This window comes from Triturus cristatus, chromosome 2_2, assembly GCF_964204655.1.
Source record: "Triturus cristatus chromosome 2_2, aTriCri1.1, whole genome shotgun sequence".
In the NCBI taxonomy this organism is placed as follows: domain Eukaryota; kingdom Metazoa; phylum Chordata; class Amphibia; order Caudata; family Salamandridae; genus Triturus; species Triturus cristatus.
In genome coordinates this window covers 989127388-989152606 of record NC_140582.1, presented here as the reverse complement: position 1 = coordinate 989152606, position 25219 = coordinate 989127388, and the positions used below count along the sequence as shown (strand labels likewise).

The following is a 25219-nucleotide window of genomic DNA, read 5'->3' as shown; positions in this document are numbered from 1 at the left end:
AGAGTTGCACATTTTCTGATTCGAATATAATTAATCTTATATCCAAATTCAAGAGGTAGAGGTAGTACAACATTAGAAATATTTTAAAAAACAAATACTACAGAAATATGAGGAAGGCTTATATGTGTAACATGAATATCATGTTAATAAATCAGTCGATGAGCACAGGGAAAGAGGTGGGGGTCAGATATATAAAACAATGGAAATGCATGTGGCGAACATGCTAACTTTGACTATCTTATCATAATTCTTCCAAACAAGAATATTCATAATTTGCTAATTTTGGGAGTGTCTAACCCCTATTATTGACTGATTTGCAACCGTTCATCACTACAGAACTATAGTATGTCACTGTGGTCAAAATTCCTACACGTTTTATGAGGCTGTGCAATTATAGTGTAAAATTATAGTTGCCTTTTAAAGTAAGTAGATACAGAAGCCCTTATTCTGAGTTTTGTGTTAACTCTGCGGAGAGATATCTGGGCCATAATTGTCAATTCCAGCGGGTTTCAACTCATCAGTTAATGGTGATTTTAAATTATTTTTCCTGAAATGGATAACAACACATAGACACAGAGTATCTGGTTCAACTCAGCCATCCCCCGCCCCCACTTCTGTAGGATGAAATAGGCTCAAATGTACCATCTGTTCAGAGCATTGCCATCTGGGGGGATTGGGGGACAGAAGTCTATTAATTTCAGCTGGGGGGTCTTATTCTACCCTCCATGCTGAAGCTTGTGAGTGGGCAGGGACTAAGTGCAGCAGCTGCTTGCAACACTTGCAGCCAGGGCCGGACTGGGAACCCAAAGCAGCCCTCACAATTTTGTTGGACCAGTGGGAGGGGGGATGCAAGTGTGAGGCACTGCTGCTTGTGGTACTAGGGGTCGATATTGAGGCACCACTGCAAAACCGTCCCTCAACCGCTGCCAAACTGGCCCTCACCCATCCAGCCTCCCTGGCCCGTCTGGTCCTGCTCACAGCTCCACTGAGGAACCCGGGCTTGGCTATTGGAGGTCTGAAATTATTAGGGCCTGTGTTTACAGACTCAATAATTCAGCTACAAATACACCAGGAAACTTGTAGCTGCCTGCAGCAATATACCACTGAGGATACCGCTCAGATAACTGGTAACGAGAGTCCGAAGATTGCAGCAAGGAAACCATGTAATGGTAATATAACTTTAAGAAGATTTAAATAAAATAATCATGTAAAGTACTCTAATCTAGTTAAGAAATAACAACCCCAATTTGCTTTACTAGTCAACAAAACAAAAATTAACAATTGGTAATGCAATTTTAATTTAAATTATCTTTATTTACCTCAAAACCTAGCCGAGGCCTCTGTTTTATAGTAATTTGAGATTTCGTATCTATAGAGATGTGAGTGGTTGTTCCAGCTCCTAAGAGGTGATTTCCTATGAAGAAAGAAAAGATAAAATGAGGAGTCAAGCACAGAATGATGTACTTACTGAAATGATATGGTCATTTATTGTCTGTATCATAAATATCCTTACTGCTAGAGTTGAAAAGTGCCCCCCCCCGAAAATTATACACAAATCTAATAAGTATGCTAGAAGTTGGCTGTTAAACATTGATAACAATCTTCAAAACACACTTTTTATATATATCAAACATGTTCTTCTAGGTTTCAGTTCCAACTTGGCTTGGTCGAGCACAATAGAGTTCGATATATTTTAGATGATAAACTTGGTGGAAAATTAGGTAAACTGCACCTACGGAGCTACACTTAATAATCTGCTAATGGCTGTGGTTTACTTTTAAATAAACGGCACACAGTGCAAAGTGGCTTAGGCTGGTGGTCTGGTGGTCATGTACTACATGTTAAGCTAGACTACCTTTACGGCTACCATCTTCATACACAGAGGTGTGGCGCCATGGCCAGGGTGACTGACTCCGGAATCTGGGGATCACGGTTTGATCCCCGGCGCTGGCGGCAGATTAGCCCAGCACCATGTGACTCAGGGCAATAGCTTGCTTAATCTTCATGACGGACCCCAGCGCGACCCTTACGGGTGATTGTTCGCGCTTTACAAATGTGGATATTTATTTACACAGGGGCTGATTTAGAGAAGGGCTTACACAGAAATTGTGACACACATGCAGAAAACATAAAAGGTTCAAATCACCATTATTGATTGTTTATGTGCAGGAAGGTGTCTGTTAGAAATGGGATTTCTGGTTGGCTAAGGTTTGCACCCAAGCCAGGCAGAAACCACCACTCTAGTCAGGACAAGGGAGTTACACTCCTAAAATAACCCCTGCTCACCCCATTGGTAGCTTGGCACGCGCAGTCAGGCTTATCTTAGAGGCAGTGTGTAAAGCATTTGCACAAAACCAACAGTAATACAATGTAAGAACTACAAACGGACACCACACCAGTTTTAAAAAAATATCCAATATTTTTATATAAACAAGACCAAATACGATAAATATCCACCATACAGTACTTCAGAAATAGTTACTTCTCACATTGTCTTTAAGTTGCAAAATGCGTTGATAAACACAGTTCGTACGTGTCGGTAGCTCGGTCCGAGCCTACCACGATGCTGAAAACAACAGAGTCTCGCAGTTCCCGCTGACCGCGTCGGTACGAGCCAGCAACAGCGGGACAGATTCGTTCACAGTACCTTTCTTAGTGCGGCTCACACGGGTGTGCAAGTCGGTCTTGGCATCCGTTGCGGTTGCGTGGCAAAATGGAAGCGGTGCAAGGTGCGGTGTCCCTTGATGCGGTGCGAGCAGCGGCTCGGTGACGATCGTGCAGATGGCGTCGGTGAGACCAAGGCTTGCGATTCAGGGCGAGTCGGTGCTCGATGCGGTGCTGGCAGGTTGCGGCGCAGGTGACAGAGAAGGTTGTGGCATTCGTCGCGATCACGGTGCAAGGTGGAAGCGGTGCAAGGTGCGGTGTCGCTCGATGCGGTGCGAGCAGCAGCTCGGTGGCGAGCATGTAGACGGCATCGGTGAGACTAAGGCTTATGGTGCAGGGCAAGACGGTGCTCAATGTGGTGCTGGCAAGTTGCGATGGAAGCGACAGAGCCGGTTGGCGGGAATTGGCGCTGGTCGAGCCAGACAGCTGTGCGTGACGAGTCGGTCACGGGTGTCGAGCCAGCAGCGACCGTGTCGGTGAGCCCAGGCCAGCGAAGTGAAGTGAGGCGATGCAGGTTGCGGTGTCTCTCGATGCGGTGCAGGCAGTGGCTCGGTGACGGAGTCGCTGAGACCAAGGCTTGCGGTGCAGGGCGAGTCGGTGCGGCCTGCGGTGCCTTCAGGACACAAGGCCAGCGACGGAGTTGGTCGTGGTTCCCTCTTCTCTGTGGCAACTGAAACAGCGGTTCCAGGAGCAGTACCCAGAGGTTGGTGAATTCTTTGCAGTCCCTGAGACTTCTTAACAGGAGGCCAGCTCGGTTCAGGCCCTTGGAGATACTCAGCACAAGTAGAGAAAGTTCAGTCCAGTCCTTTCACTGCCCAAGGCAGAAGCAGCAGCTGCAGGCCAACCCAACAAAGCAACAACACAGCAAAGGGGCAGTACTCCTCCTGGCAGCTCTTCCAGCTCTTCGTCTTGGCAGGTTCCTTGATTCCAGCGAGATCTGTGAAGTCTTTTCTATCCCTGAGACTTCCAACAGGAGGCAAGCTCTACTTCAAGCCCTTGGAGAAAATTCTAACAGCAGAATGATGAAAGCACAGTCCAGTCCTTTCCCTACCCAAGCCAGAAGCAACCACTGCAGGCCAACCCCTCAACACGCTCCTCCTCCAGCTTTTCCGGTCCTTCCTCCTGGCAGGTTCCTTAGTTCAGAAGTAATCTAAATTCTTGGGCTCAGGGTCCCATACTTATATCCCAAAATCCTTTGTCCTCTGAGAGCAGTGGGGCCTTTGCCTAGTCCAAACCAGTTCTGGTCAGTCCCGGAGCATTTTGTTTACATGAGTCCTTCTTTCCTTTCAGGGTGCAGGGCAGAGACATCAGACCCACCACAGGAGGTGGAGCCAGCATTGGGGAGGGAAAGCACAGCCCTATTCAGGTCCCAGGTGCAACTCCTCCCACCCATCTACATGGAGATCTCTGTATTCAGCCCTGTGTGGACTCGCCCTGTCTCCGGGAATTCCCCAGCTCCCTGGAATTCCCCAGCCCCTGTCACTCAAACTCCAGACAAGGAATACACAACCTAGCAGAGACAGGTTTGGATGGTTAGGCAAGAAAATACCTACTTTCTAAAAGTGGTATTTTCAAACTCAGAATGTTAAAACCAACTTCACTAAAAGATTTATTTTTTCATTCTGAGTTCTGGCATACTAAACTCGAATTTCCACCATGTTCCCTGGGTCAGTTAGGATTATAGGATGTAATAATCCAACTGCCCATTCTGGCCTATGGAGAACAGGTAGCCTTGCAATAGTGAAAAACTAAGTAGGCTATAATTCACTATCAGGACATGCCACACACACCAGGGCATGTCCTACCTTTCACATACAATGCACCCTGCCCACAGGGGTACCTTGGGCCTACCTTAGGGGTGACTAACATGTAGAAAAGGGAAGGTTTAGGGACTTGCAAGTATGTGCACTTGCCAAGTCGACATGGCAGCCCCAGGCTGCACCCAGGCTCTGCAATGGCAGGCCTTAGACACACTTTACAGGCTGTTTGCGTGGGTGGCACAATCCAGTGCGGCAGCCTACCAACAGCATTTGATTTATAGGCCCTGGCGCTCGCAGTGCACTTTACTAGGGACTGACACATAAATCAAATAGCCAATCATGGAAACACCAATCAAAAAACAGTTTACAAAGAGAGCATATGCACTTTAGCACTGATCAGCAGTGGTGAGGTGCCCAGAGTCCTAAAACCAACACACACAGGTCAGGAAAAAATAGGATGAAAAGGCAAAATGTTTAGGAATAACCCTGCAAAAAGGGCCATTTCCAACAGTGTCCCTGCCTGCACATAATCGCTCCTGCAGCGCAGGCACCCTTGCAACATGGCGGCAGGGTGCCTGCGCTGGAACTAGGTAGCATTTTTTGCATCAGAGCCAGGGTAATCACAGGGGTGCACCGAATTTAGCGCATACCTGCTTTTTTGACGATGTCAGAGCACGGCGCCGCAGAATTTGGCGTACCTCTGCGCTCTGACATTTTATTGTAAAAATACCCTACAATTTCCATTTAGGATTGCTGTAAATTAGCGGGACTTTTATCCTGCCAGCAATTTCGGTCAGCAAGCACAGGTAAACTTACATTCAAAGGAGGGGGTTAATCTGCCTAATGAAGAGCTGAGAATCTGGCCGAATATTATCCATTTCCCACTGGACATCTCTGCCATGGACACATGACGCAAATGGCAGAACAACTGCCCTCTAATTTCCCTACTGCATGTTTGTGGGACCGGTCCTAGGATGCTTGTTTCCAGTCCAGGGAGGACCTGGTCTGGCAGTTCGGGCTGGACTGTTCCCACAGGGCACAGGGTCAAGACTGATTTGCATATGGCTGGGTCCAAACTGGAATGGCATAGTGAGCAAAAAAACGATGGATTTAGGCCCAGATCTCTGTACTGGGGTGAATGTATGACACTGTTCTGTCCATCAATAGTTCTTTTAGCAATTGTCACCCCGAGTGGGATGGGTATGCTCAGACGTGAGTCCCGTGCTCTCCATGCCACTGGAATCAAGCTATCCTGGCTGAAGAGGGGTGAAACCCCGAAACTGGTCCTAGGATGCTTGTTTCCAGTCCAGGGAGGACCTGGCCTGGCAGTTCAGGCTGGACTGTTGCCACAGGGCACAGGGTCAAGACTGATTTGCATATGGCTGGGTCCAAACTGGAATGGCATGGTGAGCAAAAAAACGATGGATCTAGGCCCAGATCTCTGTACTGGGGTCAATGTATGACATTGTTCTGCATTCTATCCATCAATAGCTCTTTTTGCAATTGTCACCCCGAGTGGGACGGGTATGCTCAGATGTGAGTCCCGTGCTCTCCATGCCACTGGAATCAAGCTATCATGGCTGAAGAGGGGTGAAACCCCAAAACCGGTCCTAGGATGCTTGTTTCCTGTCCAGGGAGGACCTGGCCTGGCAGTTCGGGCTGGACTGTTCCCACAGGGCACAGTGTCAAGACTGATTTGCATATGGCTGGGTCCAAGCTGAAATGGCATGGTGAGCAAAAAACGATGGATTTAGGCACAGATCTCTGTACTGGGGTGAATGTATGACATTGTTCTGCATTCTGTCCATCAATAGTTCTTTTTGCAATTGTCATCCCGAGTGGGATGGGTATGCTCAGAAGTGAGTCCTGTGCTCTCCATGCCACTGGAATCAAGCTATCCTGGCTGAAGAGGGGTGAAACCCCGAAACCGGTCCTAGGATGCTTGTTTCCAGTCCAAGGAGGACCTGGCCTGGCAGTTCGGGCTGGACTGTTCCCACAGGGCACAGGGTCAAGACTGATTTGCATATGGCTGGGTCCAAACTGGAATGGCATAGTGAGCAAAAAAACGATGGATTTAGGCCCAGATCTCTGTACTGGGGTGAATGTATGACATTGTTCTGTCCATCAATAGTTCTTTTAGCAATTGTCACCCCGAGTGGGATGGGTATGCTCAGACGTGAGTCCCGTGCTCTCCATGCCACTGGAATCAAGCTATCCTGGCTGAAGAGGGGTGAAACCCCGAAACTGGTCTTAGGATGCTTGTTTTCAGTCCAGGGAGGACCTGGCCTGGCAGTTCAGGCTGGACTGTTCCCACAGGGCACAGGGTCAAGACTGATTTGCATACGGCTGGGTCCAAACTGGAATGGCATGGTGAGCAAAAAAACGATGGATTTAGGCCCAGATCTCTGTACTGGGGTGAATGTATGACATTGTTCTGCATTCTGTCCATCAATAGTTCCTTTTGCAAATGTCACCCCGAGTGGGACGGGTATGCCCAGACGTGAGTCCCGTGCTCTCCATGCCACTGGAATCAAGTTTTCCTGGCTGAAGAAGGGTGAAACCCCGAAACCGGTTCTAGGATGCTTGTTTCCAGTCCAGGGAGAACCTGGCCTGGCAGTTCGGACTGGACTGTTCCCACAGGGCACAGTGTCAAGACTGATTTGCATATGGCTGGGTCCAAACTGTAATGGCTTGCTGAGCAAAAAAACGATGGATTTAGGCCCAGATCTCTGTACTGGGGTGAATGTATGACATTGTTCTGCAATCTGTCCATCAATAGTTCTTTTTGCATGTTTGTGGGAAGCAGAATGCCAATACTGAAAGTGCCTCCTCAATAGAGGTACATATGCAGTCCCTGGAAGGTTGCCTGACAGTGGTGGGAATTTCTGGAACGTCTGGAAATGGAGTTGTGTTATGGTGAAAACAGCCCTTTTGGCTGAACATCTAACAGAAATAGAATTTCTGGTGGGCATATTCTAAATCGATCTTACAGTTTGCTTTAATATTGTCACCATAAGGTGAAATAAAAAATATGGATGGGCTTTGTGATAAAAGTGCTCAGTGTGAATTTGTGAAGCAGTGCAGCACTCTGCTTGTACATTTGTGTGTGCATTTTTCTGCTAGTGGACTTCATATTCGTACGAGCCAATTTAAAGTACTTCTGTGTTACAGCTGTGGGATATTGATGATGAGGGAAACCCACAGTGCACCACTCTTTGGGAGGAACGCTACTGTCCCATTCATACGGGCTATGTGTAGGCTTCCATTGACATCAGGAGTCTTTATGCGGGATACAGGACTGTTCACCTGTAAGCCTCCGAGGAGACTACCTATTTTTCTATGCTGGGTAAAAGCTGGGCCTCCACATGTAACTGGTGATTCTTTTTCCTCCATGAGGCATGCACATGATGCCTCGAGCATATGTGAGGTTTCACATGTGTGCCTAAATGGGTTATTGGGGGTGTCTATTGAACTCCACATGTTTTGTGCTACACCAGAGAGAGGGTACTTTTATGTTGAGGTCACCAGTGCCAATCTCAGGCCACAGATCTTGCATTTACACCTATCCGCACCCTTTCATTGTTACTGCAAGTTACCCTGTCAGGATGAACAAAGCCACCCGATTCCCTGTCTGAGATCTGAATTTCTTTAGAAATGGACTTCTGCTTGTAACCATTCCATATGATACCTGCCCCCTCACAGACTTGTCTTAGGAGGGATTACAGAATCACACAACCCAATCACAAGCTGATTTTCTCATCCTGTGAAATAAATAGTTCCTGACTAGTGTAGAGTTGGAGTACTCTTACCAGGAGATGAGACCTTCTACACAGCTTCCATAGCCCTGTTGCTGGAAGTACCTGCATGAGAAAGTGTTGACAGTCTTGATGGAGCACAAAAAGAAGCCTGCTCGGATGAATACCCCCTTAATACGTACTAACAGTAAGTAGTAGTAGAAAACTAACTATAGGAGAGTAGGATCTGCTTCACATGGGTACCCCCACTTTTTGCTGTCGTTTCACTGTTTTTCGACCTTAGTCTGGCTGTGGCCCTGCTAATCAGGACCCCGGCTTAGCTGCTTCCTCTCTATAATGGTTTCCATGTACATTGGGTATATCTCTAATGGGATTCTGGAGTGCCTTATAAGCCCCTATTATATGGTATACTATGTACCTAGGGCATAGGTACCTCAGAGGCCTACCAGGGGCTGAAGCATACTTCTGCAGCCTGGGTAAGGTGGTGCATGCACTCCTTACAGTGGTATAGGCTACCTATATTACTACCATTGCACACACATATAAAACCTATAAGTCACTCCTATGGCAGGCCTTAACAATCCTGAAGGCAGAGTGCTTGGTTTTTATGTGAGAGGGTGCCCCTGCATGAGCAGAGCCCCTCTGCAGCGTTCGGAGTATCTCCTCTGATGCTGTTTGTGGTGCAGCCTGACCATATACTAAAGTGCATTATAACCTTGCGGTAAATGCTAACTTTGGACTGGCTGCACGGAAACATGTCGTGTTTGGTGTCAAACACTTTAGAATACTACCCCCCCCCCCGCCAGTTCTAGCAGCGGGGGTAGCATTCCACCCTTCTAGAGGGAGAGACATGTTCACACTGGTCTGCCCGGTAAAGGCTTTCTAAAGTCCTGGCATCACAAAATGGATGCCACTTCCACAGACACGGGTCTGGCCTCCTATTGCTGAACGAAACTCCAGCAGGGGAGGCCTGGACAAAAGGTTTCCTGTCCCAGGGAGGTGTAACCACCTCCCCAGGCAGGCAGATGTGTATTGGGGCTGGGCGGGAGCACTCTCTGGTGCTTTGAAGTCCTGCATTGGGGGCACACTTGGTGTCCCTGTGCATAGTCCAGTTCAAACCGGTTGCAGGGGTTACCTGTCCCTGCTCTGGCGCAAAACTGGACAAAGAATATGGGTGTAACCACCCCTCTGTCCAAACCCTCCCATAAGTGGGTCCCTAGAGTATGTCCAACCCCCAAACTTAGTATAAGTATGGGAACCCAGTCCCTGAGACTTTAGATTACCCTGGACGAAACTCTGCAACATATATCCTGGAACTTCGACTTTCTATTTTTTCTAGAAGACTGAAGAAATCTTCCTTGGGGTCAAGGAGTGACTCCCCTGCTTGGCAGGCACCAAAGAAGCAACTGTCTGGTCTGCAACTCTGAAGCTCCTGCCGGACACCGAAGTCTTTGCATCACCAGAGATGGATTTCCAGACTTCCCCGAGGCTACCCTGAGTCCACTGCAAAGCTGAGGCCCGTGGCTATTGTGGGTGACGTGGAACCATGACCCCTGGACACTGTGATCTTTTGCTGGTCCATCATCTGCCTGGTCTTTCTCGAAGTTGTACTTTGGGCTCCAAGTAGCCCCAACCTTGGGCATCTACAGCACCGAAGATCTCTGGCCTCCACTACACGAGTGATCCGTGGGCCAGTTTCCAGTGCAACTGCTTGAGGTTCCTTCGCGATCGCTAGCCCGTTGGCTAGTGGGACCCCACAAAGGCAACTCCTCTTCTGATTGGGCTTTCCAGGTTGCTCCAGAAGTGCCCCGACTTACCCTTGCTGGGTGAGTTCCCCAGACCTTGCTGGTCTGCACTGACGTCTTTCTTCTGTTTCCCCTTGAGTTGCCGCTGCCAAGGCTTGTTGGGTTCATCCTGGTCTCCGACACCGCAGCACTTGACAGACTTTGTAGGACAGCTCAAATCTAGCTCCTGGTCATCGTCAATGCCTCCTGGACCTCGTGGCTGAAGAGTCAAGACACCCGTCCACTCACCTGAAGCACCCGACATCTGTGGGCATTGGACTATCGTGCCCCTGGTCACCCAGTGACCCATACTTTGTGCCCTCCGCTTTCAGGTTCCTTCCATCCTCGATCCAGGCTTGGATCTCTCCGGACACTTCTCTTCACGGCAGCAGCACTTCTTTGCCAGCTTCCATTGAAAACAGTGACGCAACCCGACACCAAAAGACACCTATGCACCCGGCTTCCCTGGGTGAGGTAACTCGAGTACTCCAGTGTTCCCGTGGGTGTTGGCCCTAGACACCTCTAAGTCCAAAAGGGTTCGCTTGTAGTCATCCTCTAAGTGTCCTTAAACCTTGAATTTCCAACCACGACTTTCCCCATAGAAGTTAACGGCGATTTGCGGCTGTGTTCTCACACTGCACGCGTCCCCCATGGGTCTCCTGTGTCACTACCTTGGGTGGTTCCTTGTGGCCCAAGCACTTCTACAGGCTCTACGCCTTGTGTCTAGTTCAGTCGTGGTTCTTATACCACTTTATTGGTATATGGTTTGGTACGCCCCTAGGGCCCAAACGTGTATTTGTACTTTTACTGTTGAATAATAATAATAATAAATAATAATACAGCATTTTCTAAAGCGCGTACAGCTACCTCACAAGGAGGTGTCCCGGCGCTAGGACAGCAGGCATGGCCACAGGGACCAATTTTGAGCACTTAGCGCGGTTGGGTGAAGAGCCAAGTCTTCAACATCTGCTTAAAGCAGGATTCGGAGGGGGCCTGCTGAAGCGCTGGTGGCAGGGTATTCCATAGCGCCGCCACATTGGCCGGGAAAGTTCTTCCTCCCAGCCGAGCCCTTTTTGTTCGTGCAACTGCTAGCTGAACGCTGCAGTTGGAGTGGAGGGAGCGGGCCTGGGTATATCTCGGCAACCGAGCTCTCAGGTAGTTTGCGCAGGTGCCATACAGAGATCTAAAGGCCAGCGTGAGTGCCTTGAATTTGATCCTACTGGCTACTGGTAACCAGTGAAGTGAAAGAAGGTGCGGAGAGACTGAATGCTTGAATGGAATACGCATTAACAGTCTCGCAGCCGCATTCTAGACCATTTGCAACCGCTGAGTTAGTAACTTTGGCAAGCCCAGATAGAGGCCGTTAGCGTAATCCAGCCTTGATGTCACTGTGGCATGGATTACTGTTTTTCGGCAACCCTCTGGTAGGAGTCACAGAATCTTCCGTAGATTCCTCAACTTGCACAGACAGCACCCAACTACCTGCTGGATATGCGAGGCAAAGGAAAGGCAGTCGTCCCATCGCACCCCCAGATTTTTTGCCGTTTGGTTAGGCGAAGGGGCCGGTCCCATCGCCGCCGGCTACCAAAGCTCCGAGGGTGGAGGGGAGCCTTTTCCAAAGAAAATCACTTCCGTCTTGTCTGCGTTAAGTTTTAATTTGTTGGTGTTCATCCAGCACGCAACGTCTTGGAGACAGTCCTTGAAGCTCGAAAAGGCCGCCTCCGACACCTCCGAATACGGGAACACCGGTTGGGTGTCATCGGCATATGAGATTGCCTTGACCCCCCATTTGGCAATCAGTGTAAAAAGCGGAGCCAGGTAGATATTAAATAATAATGGACTAAGTGCCGATCCCTGAGGGACGCCAGAGCTGAGAACCTTAGGTGTTGAAGAGACGGTCCCCAGTGCCACCTTCTGGGTTCTCTGAGTCAGATACGACTGTATCCATCCCAGCGCCTGGTCCTGGAGGCCTACCTCTGCCAGTCGCTTTCACAGCCTCGCGTGGTCAACCGTATCAAAAGCAGCCGATAGATCCAGGAGCACCAGCATAGCTGAGTCTCCCGAATCCATCGACCACCTCACTGACTCTGCCACCTCAATCAGTGCTGTCTCGGCACTAAAACCGGGTCTAAAGCCTGACTGCGTCTTGTGCAGTATCCTATTTTCCTCCGTAAATTTACTTAACTGCCGCTGGATTACTTTCTCAAGCATTTTGCCCGGCGCTGCCAGCAGAGAAATTGGACCAAGGTTACTAAGGGCGGTGGGATCTCCATTTGGTTTTTTCTTTAATGGGAGGAGGGTGGCGTGTTTCCATATCTCCGGGAACACCCCGGAGGAGATGGACATATTCCAGATGTGCTGTATAGTGGGAACCACAAAGTCAGCCATTGTGCTCCACAGCTTAGGTGGACTGGGGTCGTCAGGTGACCCTGACTTACAACGTCTTAATTCCTGCATGACCAAAGTCAGAGCTATAGGCTGAAATTGAGCCAGAGTTTCACCAGCCACCTCTTTGACAACCATATCCGTCTTCACCGTCCTCCTCTCAGGGCCGAAGGACTCATAAACTCGCCTAATTTTGCAGTCAAAGAATTCTGAAATGCTATCGCACAGTGTGGCCGACGGGGGTACCTCTCTCTCAATACACCTGGGTTTGAAAAAGAACTGTACCACCTTAAAGATTTCCTTGCTCGAATGTTCTGCCTGCTGAATCGACGCCGCAAAGAACTGTTTTTTGGCCTTTCTAACAGCCTTCTGCAGTTTTTTGGAGGCTTCCTTGTATCGGGTTTTTTCCAGGGTCCCGTAATTTACCCTCCAGAGCCTCTCTAGCCTCTTACACGCTGCCTTCTCTACTCTAAGGTCCTGTGAAAACCAGGGAGCGGAAGGGGATTCCCTCTTGGACATTGCGTGTTTTGCCGGTGCAATGGACGACACCATGTTCCCAATCCAGTCATTAAACAGCTGTGCATCTGTATTGGTATTCGAGGTTAGAGTTGGTTTATTCTGAACCCGAACTGGGCCCATAATGGCAGGGATTAGCTTCTTCCATTGTCTCCTCATAAAGGAGCACTTGCTTGTCGCAGGTCTGAATACTGACTTGTAATTTAAGTACTTCGAACTCCAGCCTCATAAAGAGACTGAAGGGGTGTGTTTTATCTTAAATACATATATTTTAAATATATACCTGGTGTGGTTGTCCTTTCATTTGGCCATTCAAGAGATTATAGACTGGTAAAACAAGCTGCTTTACATTCCTTCAAGACTTAGCCTGAAGGCGGCTCTCCATAGCTACCACTAGGATAGCTTTCAATAAAGGTTTTCTTTAACCTATCACCATAAGGGGTTGTTTGGACTGGTACAAGGTGCCCACTTTAATCAGTGGACAGCAAATACCAGGCCAACTTCTCACACTAACGTACACTTTACATGAATACAAGGGAATTTGCTCTGCGCATACATGCACTAACGTGAAATCATGCATAAAAAGAACTAAAAATGTATCTACACTGTCTTTAGAAAGAAACGAGAAATAATGCATGACTAGGCTGCATGTGCATTTCGTAGTTTGCATGTTGCATCTTGCTTTGAAATAATGAATAATGCCACTTTCGCTTAAAGCTATGCTAGGCAAAACGCTAACAGGGAATAGTTCAAGGGTGGTTGGAAAACAGTGAAAACTACATTATCCTATAATTAATGAATGTTCATTTTCTATTTGCTATAGTGAGCTGGATGAGACGCCATTTTCCCTTAACTCAGCCGGATAAAGGAGGGGCAGGATAAATGAGTGAAATTGATCTGTCAAAGACACACTGAAGCGCTGAGCACAGCAGAAGAAGCACAAGGGTGAAGGCCAATGTGATGATCGCCTGCCAAGGGATGTGACTGACCGTGGGACAAAAAGACTCCTTTCGCGGACATTGTTTAAAATTATGTGCAATTGTAACATGAATAAAATCATGTGAACGGAACAATTATGAAATCATGGGAATGGATGTAGAACAATGAATAAGCCCAAACTTTGAAAAAGGTCACAGTGGTGCGACAAGACCACCTCCTAAAATCTCCAATCATATGTCTAGTTTTGTGAAATGTTTCAACTGATGTGGGACGGACATGTAGGTTTTAGGGTATAACTGGAGTGCCTTTGCGGGTGTGGTTAGAGCCCGTTTTCCAGATAGCTGCACGAGAGGGGTGATGCGTCGCTGTTCATCAATTTGCAGAGAGGCCTATCTGTTCCTGCCCTGTCCCGTTCCTGTCCCTGTAATCTTTGTTCTCTGACTCTATTCAGAGAACCCCCACCATCACCTTGGCCAGGGTAGTGGTTTTCTACAGACTTTTAGGTTTGTATTATTCTGACTTGTTCTTGCTAAATTACCTGCAAATGTATTTTTGTCTCTGAAACTTTAGTCTCTTCACCTATCCACACCGTCATAAGTACATTGACATGCATTATTTAGATGAAACTATTATCTCTTCATCTATCCCCTCCGTTAGATATATTTTGTTTCGCATTTAATTTTGCTGAAACTGATGTCTCTTAATCTAGCCACTCCTTCATGCATAATGTCATTTGATTGCTGAGTTTGTCTGAAATTGCTGATGTTTTTCTCTCTCTTTGTGAGTTCATTGTTTTCACTTGTGACCATATGGATTGAGCATTGTTATAATTTAATTTGAGATAAAGCTTTATTAACTTCACCGAGAGTCTGTGATTATTTACCTGACTGAATAGTTAGTTAGATAGTAGTTTCATTACCATCAACTATTCAACTAATTGGTTCATCGACCAAATAGAAGGAAAGTTGATGTATAAGTTAGATAAGTATTTTGGAATGTCATACATGGATAATAGAAGGAAAAGGAAATTAACATATATAAATTGACCACAGCGCATCAGGGATTTGGGTGAATGTGTATGGGCCATTGTTCTGTTATATTATTGAGTATTGATCCCTTATCGGGTATTGGCCTTGCACTGGATCAGTCTGAACTTGCCCCAGGGACAAGAGGTCACCTGAGCCAGCTGCCCAAAGAAAGATACACCAAACTCAGCAACATACGTATCCTGGAGAGGATGCATCACCTTCTTCTACCAAGAATAGTGAGCCTAATCCATTCCTGGCTACCCCGTTGCCTCTGGCGTTTATCTATTTCACCACTCCAATAATTGTCCTTTCCTCACAGTGCCAGTCATGTTAGTGTACCATCTCCAGAAAATCTGAACTTTGGCCTGTAGATCCTGACATATAGGTCCCCAACCTTACCAACATCAAAAGAGACATATGCTATAAAATCGGGACCACATTAGGGGCCATATGTAGGAAGCCAAATACCGGTGGGTAACGGGCGATTTTCGGTTAATATCCCGTTACCGACCGGTATTTAGGCATTTGCTATGTAGGGGGCATATTTCAGGATTCGGTAATTTACCGATTCGGTAAAACTACCGATTCGGTAAATACCGAATCCTGAAATGAGATGTAGGTAACACTCAAATGAGTGATGGGTAGGAATTAGAATTCGGTATTTACCACCAAATATAGGTTGGTGATAAATACCGAATCCCTAGCAAAACGTGACATTTTGCTGATGTCAAAGTGCCATGTGGCTGACATACATGCCCTTAGGGCATGTATGTGCGCCACATGTGCACACATGGACGAATCAGGGGTGCAACAGGGTGTCAATGTGACACCCTGCCACCCATGATACTGCCTCCCCCATTACCGATTCGGTATTTACCGATTCGGTAATGGTAACTGGCTTCCCATTCATTCCTATGGGCCTCCTGGCCCATAGGAATCAATAGGAAGGTATGCATCATTACCGAATCGGTAAATACCGATTCTAAATTACCGACCCTTTCCGAATCGGTAAACTTTACCGATTGATTACCTACATCACATTTACCGATTCATAAATACTGAATCGGTAAAATTCGGTATTTATGAGTCGGTAAATGTGACCCTACCTACATATGGCCCTTAGTCTCCACCCACCAGAAAATGTAGTAGTGATTACCGGCTTCCATATCACTGGTAACCGGACATGAGTCCCTCACTACCAATCTGTGCCACAGCCCAGCTATGAGACACAAGAAAAAGTATTTTCCTACCTGAAAGGTGGGCCCTTCAGTTCTTTTCTGATGGACGTCTACAGTGCCTTATTAACTAGATTTTTCTATCGAGCAGCACCACAGGCCTTCCTGTTGTCCGGCTGTACAGCAAAAGAAAAGAGCAGGAATGTGCTGTATCTATCAGATACGGCGCATTCATGTCCTTTCTCCCTGTGCTGGTGCACAATGGGCTTCCATGTGTCAACGCAGGCATCTTTGCGCCATGGTACAAGGGTGCCTGCGTTGCAGGGATGATTGTTTTGTGCATAAAAGGAAACGTTCCTGCACGAAAACAATCACAAGAGACTTGTTCCTCTTTCTATGTGTGCTGCAAAATGCAGCACACATAGGAAAAAGGAAAAACAAGGAGAAATAAAGGTATTTCTCCTTGTTGCACCTTCTTTCCACCTCCCCTGGAGAGGCATACGTTTTTGGCGCTGCCTCAGAGTTACAATTCCTCATAAATCCAGGGCAGTGTCAAAAAGCCATAGATGTTGCTGGCAACACCCATTGCACGCCTCTTTAACGCAGAAAACTGTGTTAAAGGGAACAAAATTTACAAGGCGGCATTAGGCCACGCAAAGTGGCTTAGTGCTATCTGGTAAATATGGAGCAGATCCCTGCACCACCGGAGCGTTGCGAAAAGTGATGCTCCGGTATCACAGCCACATTATAAATGAGACCCGAAGGGCCTTATTTACAAGATATTGCCATAGGGCAGCATCGCAGGCCTACCTGCTTCGCCGCCCTACAGCAAAAGAAAAGGTTGGAATGCGCCGTGTATATCAGATATGGTGCATTCCTGTCCTTTTCCTCTGTGCTGGTGCACAATGGGCTGCCATGCGACAATGCAGGCACCTTTGCATAATGGTGCAAGGGTGCCTGCTTTGCAGGGATGATTGTTTTTGTGCAGGAAGGGCAACCTTCCTGCACAAAAACAATCACACAAGGCTTTTTCCTTTTTCTATGTGTGCTGCAGAAAGCAAAACCTTGCAAACCTGGGGCAGTGTCAAAAAGCCATGGGTGTTGCTTGGAATGCCCATTGCACGCCCCTTTAACCCCTTCGCCGCGGCACAAATTCCGCCGCGGCGCTGGGGGGGATCGGGGTCAGCGCGGCGCCGCCATGCTCGTGATGAAACCACTCCGTCATGAGCCACGGGCGCGCTGTGCTCATGACGGAGTGGTTCCGTCACAACTCCGCCCACTTGCATTGTTCGCCCGCACAGGCGGGGAATCAGTGCCGCGTGGGCGGAGCGGCCACCAACGGCCGCAGCATGACGGAACCACTCCGTCATGAGCACACGGCGCCCGTGGCTCATGATGGAGTGGTTCCGTCATGAGCAGGCAAGGGGTTAATGAGGAAAACTGCATTAAAGCAAACAATATAAGGCTGCATTAAACCCCACAAAGTGGCTCAGTGCTGCCTGGTAAATATGGAGCAGGCCTCTGCGTCACTGGAGCGTCGCATAAAGTGTCAGTATCATCAAAACCAAAATACTGCATATAAAAATTACAGGGCCATTACTTTTGTCATTTGAAGTTACTTCGAAGTAACTTTGACGACCTGACATTAGCTATGTCCCGTAGTGTGACAAAAAGGTTTTAAAGCCACACCAACAGATTCTCCGTAGAATAAGATGGAGACAGCCCAAAGCTGAAGTTGACTTTAACATCTGGTTCCTTTGAGCTACCAGTGCTTTCTGGGTCCTAACTCTGGGCCTGAAGGTCAGCGATTTGTATTTATCACTGTTCCTTTAAATAAAGTCATATTTTCAAGTAAAGAGCTGTATGGATACCGAAGTTGCTACCTGTTACTCCATCTGTTTATTGTTTCTCGGGGAAGCACCTCACACCTTCACCTTGAGTGAGCGGTGGGCTGCTCCTCACACCTATCTGACACAGGCGCGAGGGAGAGCGGACTACTTTCCAATCCTACTGGAGAGCAAAGAGTATTGTTACCGTACGGCGCTCGTGTTAATGACAGTAATTTGAATACAAAGAGTGTACAGTGGCCTCTGCCTGTCCTTGCAGTCTCACGATATATTATATTTTTAGTAGGTATGGAGACGGTAGTGCAATTTAAATTCCAAGATTCGGTGATGAAGTAGCAGCTCAATTTTATTTACTGACAATCATTTACAGTAGCAAGTCACTTTACCCTAATTTCAAGTTAACCCTATTTTCCCATACATCCATTTTGTTTCTGCAGATTCTTGGCCTGTATTTTGGGGTTCAATGGATTGCAGAAGTTCCTGCTGACAGACAGAGTACTGCCGAAGCTCCTGGCGCACAGTGGGCGGTGGGTGCCAGGCCTTCGTTCAGAACATTACTTCAAGAGACGACAGCTGAGATGCAGACGTGGTTTTCTGAGTGGTGGAAAATCCACGGCCCTTCCAGTTTTGGAAGGAAGATGAAAATACAGCACTGGAAGGAAACACTCTGAGGCGCTTGGTGGAGGGGGACCTATACCTGCTTGTATTCTTCAGCAGCGTCCAATGTGCAAGCAGTGTATTAGAGTGGGGGGGAGGGGGGGCTATGCACACAGAGACAGGCACTTCCTGTCACGTGGAGGGCAAGGAGACAGGCAAATAAAGCAGGTGGAGACCAAGAGACTCGCAACATACTTGTGACAGAGAAACTGAGACGTGCCTGAGCAGGGCGGCCACAGTCCTAAAGAGAGTGCGAGGGTGACGATGGACAGTCGGTAGGCAATGCGTGCTCGTGATTTGCTGGATAAGTGCGCGTGCGCTTGTGTGTGTGGCTACAAAGACCTTTCATTCGCATCGTATCAGCCGCTGGAATAATACTTATTTTCGAGTTTAGCAGGTCACCACATAACAATGAAGTATGGCGGTGGGGTTTTGCCAGGTCATCCACCCATCCTTAATAATTGTATTCGTATTTCTACAGATAGATTGAAATCAACTGGTCACAGTACCTTCTCAGTTAACCTTTCTGCCTTACCCATCACACTGAACAGTTTGTTATTGTTTTTTATCAGGTAAACGATCTGAAACTCCTCCTCGCTCGATAAATATTTTATGAATAAACACTAAAATAAGGCAATAAAATGTGTTTTTGGAAAGTTCGTATATTTAACTCAGGGAATTTTTATTAGGAAGAGGGTGATAGGAGCTATACAAATAATTTTATGGCAAAAAAATATAATGTATTGAGCAAATCAGTTTTTTGGGGCACAGTTATGCATTTGAAATTACCATATTGTAGCTATTGATATTAAGAATCTGCATTCTTTGACATAATCTGCCTAATATTGCACCTATTATACAGTAGCATAACAGGAACCATATCTCGATTATGAAAATAATTATTACTGTCAAAACGCTACAAATTAAAATAACAAATTCAGCATCCTGTCAAAGGGAGATAATGTAGCACACTGAAATGACCCGTCGACGGCTTTTCATAACTTCCAAAGTTGTAACAGATATGCGAAATAATATTCACAACCAGCATTCTCCACACTTCTCATCGGGGGGCTTTCACGGCACAATTACCACACAGCTGGTAGGGAAGATGATATATGCAATAATTAAGTGCTTTATGAACTTGATGATGCACATGGGAATATCCTATCGCATCAGCAAAATAAATGAAGAAAAGGAAAGCATGTCTGAAATACAGTGTAATGCTGATAAGAATCCAGAGATTTACAAGTAAGACTATTGGACGTGGGTGATTATAGCCAGGAGTGAGTTGGGGTACCGGGTGGGGAGCCCCTAATGTCGTTGGGCAAAAAAGGTATAGGGTCGTAGTCACAGATACATCACTACCCCATATAACATCTGATATCAGAACACAATTTACACACTTTTCTTCTTACGGGCATATCTTGACAAAGGAATGTGTTTACAATAGAAAAGAAATATCGTTTTAAAAGATATCAGACAATGTGGAAGATGACACTTTGAAAGTGTACGATTGTGGAATGGGATCAAAATGCATATTCAATGAATGCCAAATGGTGAGTGGAATACAAGAACTCAAATAATCTGAAAAGATAATACAATGCTTATAGCATGGTGCATGGAAACATTTTTTGGAAACTATTCGAACATATTTTGTAGTTAGTTTGTGAAACAGAAAAAAAAACATTTCACAGAAGACAGGCGAAGGCTGTTTATTTTATTTCAGGTATTACATTTTGTAAACACCTAGCTTATAGGAGAAGTGGTACATTAAATGTTAGACTTGGCATCCTTGGCGTGGTTTCCCCCTAACTTTTCGCCTTCAGACCTCCTGTTTTTGCTGACTGTGTTTTTGCTGGACTTAGGACTCTGCACACTTTATCACTGCTAACCAGTGCTAAAGTTCTTGTGATCTCTGCTCAAAACATAGAAACATTGGTTTATACTTAATTGGCACATTTGTTTTCTTATAAATCCATAGTAAAGTGCAGTACATGTGCCCAAGGCCAGTAAATTAAATGCTACTAGTGGGCCTGCAGCACTGATTGTGCCACCCACTTTACATTTTAAACATGTCTCAAACCTGCAATTACAGAGACTGTGTGTTAAGTTTTAACCTGCAATGTTAACCTGGCAAAATACACCTCTTGCCAGACTCAAACCTACCTTTTTAATACATATAAGTCACCCCTACGTGAGGCCCCGGACAGCCCAGAGGGAAGGGTGCAAAGTATTTAAAAAGTTGGACATGTACTTTTAAATGTTATATATCCTGGTGGTGAACAACTCTTACATTAATTAGTCACTACTGCAAGGCCTATCTCGCCCATTAGAGTTGGCTCATTACATTCTGTAAGTCTAATTTCCAATTGGTAAAAGATAACCTTTTCATGTTTAGTGTCTTTGGAATCCTAATTTATAATCCTAATTTATGGTTACGGATTTTAACTTCCAATTCTCAAAATGCAACGTTTAAAAAGTTAGCATTTTCTTGCCTTAGCTAATTGGTGATTGCAGCCTCTCTCTTGACACATGACTGAGTGTAGTTAGCAGTTGGGCTTTGTGCAGTCCTCCTAGACAGCCACACACAATCGGAGCTTAGGTGTGACTTGATGGGTCATCACTAACAGGATTGGAGGGAGGAGCTAGGCCCAGCCTCACTTACACCGGAATAGGCTGTAGCTTGTCTCCACTCAAAGGGCTGCATACCCCCTGTAGTTAATCTGAAGCCAGGGCCAGGAAGGCAGTGCATCTGTGCACTTCAAAGGCTTGGCTCTAGAAGTTGCTCCCCACTTCAAAGTTATAACTGTTTTTAAAAGAAGGACCTCAGACACCACCATTTCAGTACACTTTTGGACCTGTGGATACATTGCCAGGAAGGAGTGCTGTGCTGCTGGTGGACTGCCACTCTGCTGGACTGCACCCTGCTTGACTCCTGCTTTGCTGTGCTGACCTGCTGCCTACTACCCTCTTGCCTGGGTGAGAAGGATTGGACCTACATGTCTTGAAACCAGAGTGACTGCAAAGGCTAGTTTGCTGGCCTTTCTGATCTGAAGCCTCGTAGACATAACAGGCTTCCAACAACATTGCATCTACACCCGGATTCTGCCATCTCTGAGTAAACCCATGCCAAGTGATGCCACACCATCTTGGACCCTTGGAAGTGGTCTGAAGTTATTATGTCAGCCTCTGTGGTGTCAGCAGAACCGACACACCTCCTCTGCTACACAACGCAACCCTGATCAGACCTGACACAGTTCTGCTACTGTGTGGATTGGACCTGTTGCAAAAACTTGCATCGCCTCCACAGCCTGCATCACCTTTGAGACTGCTTTTTTACACAGCATCCTTGGTGCAGGCCCTCACATCTCTCGTCAATGGCAACCGTTGACGACGATGCCAGACTCTGCATCTCAGCCTCACAGCTCTTCGAAAGTGATGCATCACCCAAACTGCGCTCTGCATCCGCAATGCCAGACATCGCCTTGCAAGATCTGTTGACGGGATCCTCAATGATGATGCAGGCCCTTGCACGGCATCCTCGCCTCATCTCGGAACCGACACATCGCTTCAGTTGCATGACCCATCTGCAACATGGATCCATGCAAAGCTCCGCAAACCAGGATTAACTGAGTTTCTGTAGCCCGCTTGCACTCCATTGCGGTCATCCTGAACTTGTGACTTTGTCCCGGTCTGACACAACCAGATATCCACCGTTGGCACGTTATGCCTTTTGGAGCTATTGTTTCTCAAAACTTTAATTCTGGTTTTACTAATTGGATTTTTGTCATTTTGTTCTTGTTTTTTTTTAAATGAAACAAAACTCTATTTTTCTAACCTGGTGTGGGATTCTTTTTGTGTGGTGGTTTCACTGTTTTACTGTTTTATGTGTTGCACAAATACTTAGCACATTGCCTTTAAGTTAAGCCTGATGGCTCTGTGCCAAGGTCCTAGGCTTTGAACAAAGGTTAATTTGGGGTTTGCTTGTTCCTTACCCTTACTAAATATTTGCTGCTTAACCAGGGCTCAAACCACAGTCAACCAGTAACCCAATTTCAAACATTGGTGATCAGCGGTGAGCATAGGGCTTGTATTTTTGCTGTGCCATGTAGGGATTTGGTGTACACTATCATTCCATATCTAAGATAAATACAAGTTTTACATTTTCCCTGATTGGCATTTTTGTTTTTTAAATTCATTCCTACTCTACCTGACTGTTTGTGTCTGTGAGCTCACCTGAAATGATTGAGTGTGAGGTTGTCAGGCTGTAGAGCTACACTGTGACTCATCTTATGGCTGGCACTAAGTCCAACTGGTAAGGGTCAGTGTAGCTGTTAGAAATGGGGTTCTCTAGTTGGCAGAGGTAAGTACCTTTGTCCAAATAGGGACCCTTCTTCCTAGTCAGGATAAGGGAGTTCCACTCCTAAAATAACCCCTGCTCACCCCCTTGGTAGCTTGGCATGAGCAGTCAGGCTTATCTTAGAGACACATAACCAACAGTAATACGGTGTAAGCACTACAAAAGGACTTTTAGGATATACTTAAGACAAGACCAAAAACGATAACAGTACTCAGATGTGAGAAGTTGGCCTGGCATATGCTGGTCACTAGTTAAAGTGGCCACCTTGCACCAGTCCAATTCGACTCTTATGGTAGATAGGTTTAAGACAACCTTTTAAAGAAAGCTATCCTAGTGGTAGCTGTGTAGAGCAGCCTTCAGGCTAAGTCTCAGAGGAATGTAAAGCAGCTTGTTTTACCTTATAATCTCTTGAATTACCAAATGAAAGGACACCACACAGGTATATATATAAAATATATATGTATTTATTTCTAGACACACTCTACTAATCTCTTTATGAGATTAGAAGTCAGGAACATATGCACAAATCAATGTTTCACAACAAATTAAGCACTTATATGGCTGGGGCCCTAGGGGCGCACCAGACCATATACTAAAAAAGAGATATAAGAATATCGACTTGCAGAGGGACAAGGCCTAGGGCTTCAGAATCGCTGGGGCCTCACTAATCCACCCAAGGCAGGTAAGTAAAGGACCCACAGGAGTTCCCTATTGATTTAAATGGAGCAAGTCGCGGTTGGAATTTTAAAGTTCTAGGGTACTTCGGGAGAGTCTACAAGCAAGTCACTTACAGGGTAAGTAGTTCGAGAGCCAACACCCACAGGAGCACCGGAGTGCACGAGTTACCTCACCCAGGGTAGCCGGGTGCATAGATGTCTTTTGGTGTCGGGTTGCGGCCTCGTTTTCAATGGGAGCCAAAGAAGACTTGCTGCTTATGAAGACAGGAGAAGTGTCCGGTGGAATCCAAGGCTGGATTCAGAAGAAAGAAGACCTGATAGCAGAAGGGACAGCGTTCAAAGTCACTTGCCAGTGACCCGGGTCCAGGAAGCTGGATGCCCACAGAAGTCGGATGTTTTCAGGTGATCACGGGTGTCTTGACTCTTTAGCCACGAGGTCCAGGATACGTCGACGACAACCAGGAGCTGGATTCGGAGTGCCCACAAAGTCTGCAGCTTACTGAGGTGTCGGAAACCGGATTGGAGCCAACAAGCCTTAGCAACAGCAAGTCACGTGGAAAGTGAAGAAAGTCAGCGGTGAAGACCAGCAAGGTCTGAGGGACTCACCCAGCAAGGGTAAGTCAGGGCAGGCCTGGAGCAACCAGGGGAGCTCTTTGGTTAGATTAAAAAGTCTTCAGGGAACCCACACGGCAGCTGGCAAGGGATCGCGAAGATGCCTCGTGAGGATTAGCTTCACAGGAGCCCACGGTCACTCGGGACGAGTTAGGCCTCTGATTTTCGAGGGAAATCCTGCTGGAGGCTTGGACCATACGTGACCCAATGCACAAGTTTGTAGAACGTCGTGAAGGGGATGCACTCGACAAGAGTGCACGGTACCCGGGTATTGCTATTCCTCGTCACTCGTAGGGTCCACTCGCCTCAGGTTTGCTGGGGACTCACAATGGCCATTGAGAAGTCAGGAAATCCACTTCCGGGGCTGCAAGGACTTCGGACTCTGGCGGGAGTGGGAAAGTTTGCGACCGTTGATTCAAAGTTTTGGTGCCTCCCAAGCAGGGGAGTCACTCCTTGACTCCAAGGGAGATTCTTCAGCCTTCCATAGGTAGTGGAACATCGAACGTCCAGGATTCTTCTTGTAAAGCGTTGTCCAGGGATATCTAGTTTGCAATGGCAAGGGTTCCCTATCTTATACTAAAGGAAAGGGAGGGACTAGATTTATGACCACTCCTCTGTTTGTTGTAACACTCCTCTGGGAGGGTCAGGGGAGTGGGTGGGTACACCCACTTCCCTTTGTCCAGTTTCGCGCCAGAGCAGGGGCTGGTAGCCCCTGAAATGGTTTGAGCTGGCATATGCACAGAGGAGCCTACTGCTCCCCCAGTGCAGGACTTCAAAGCACTCTAGGAGTGCACCCACCCAGTCCCAATACACTAAATCCTGTCTGGTAGGTGGTTACACCTCCCTGTGACAGGATGCCTATTGTTGGCCCTCCTCCACTGCGAGTTTCAGTCAGCAGCAGAAGGGCAGCCCAGTGTCTGTGCTGGTGGCATCCATTTTGTGATGCCAGGGCTTTTCAGGATTCTACTGTGTTTCCACAGTAGGTACATGCCTATCCCTCTAGAAGGGTGGGATCATACTCCCACACCAGTTACTGGTGTGGGGGTATGATTCCAAGGCG

General features: G+C 46.9%; 1 protein-coding gene across 1 annotated transcript in view; it reads right to left on the bottom strand.

Moving 5' to 3' along the window:
- The window catches only part of CLNK (cytokine dependent hematopoietic cell linker), a 1059843-nt gene that overhangs the window by 647517 nt on the left and 387107 nt on the right, over positions 1-25219 (bottom strand). Inside the window, exon 4 of the mRNA XM_085642412.1 lies at positions 1320-1414. Coding sequence (XP_085498538.1) covers positions 1320-1414 — 95 coding nt within the window. The remainder of the gene's footprint in view (positions 1-1319; positions 1415-25219) is intronic.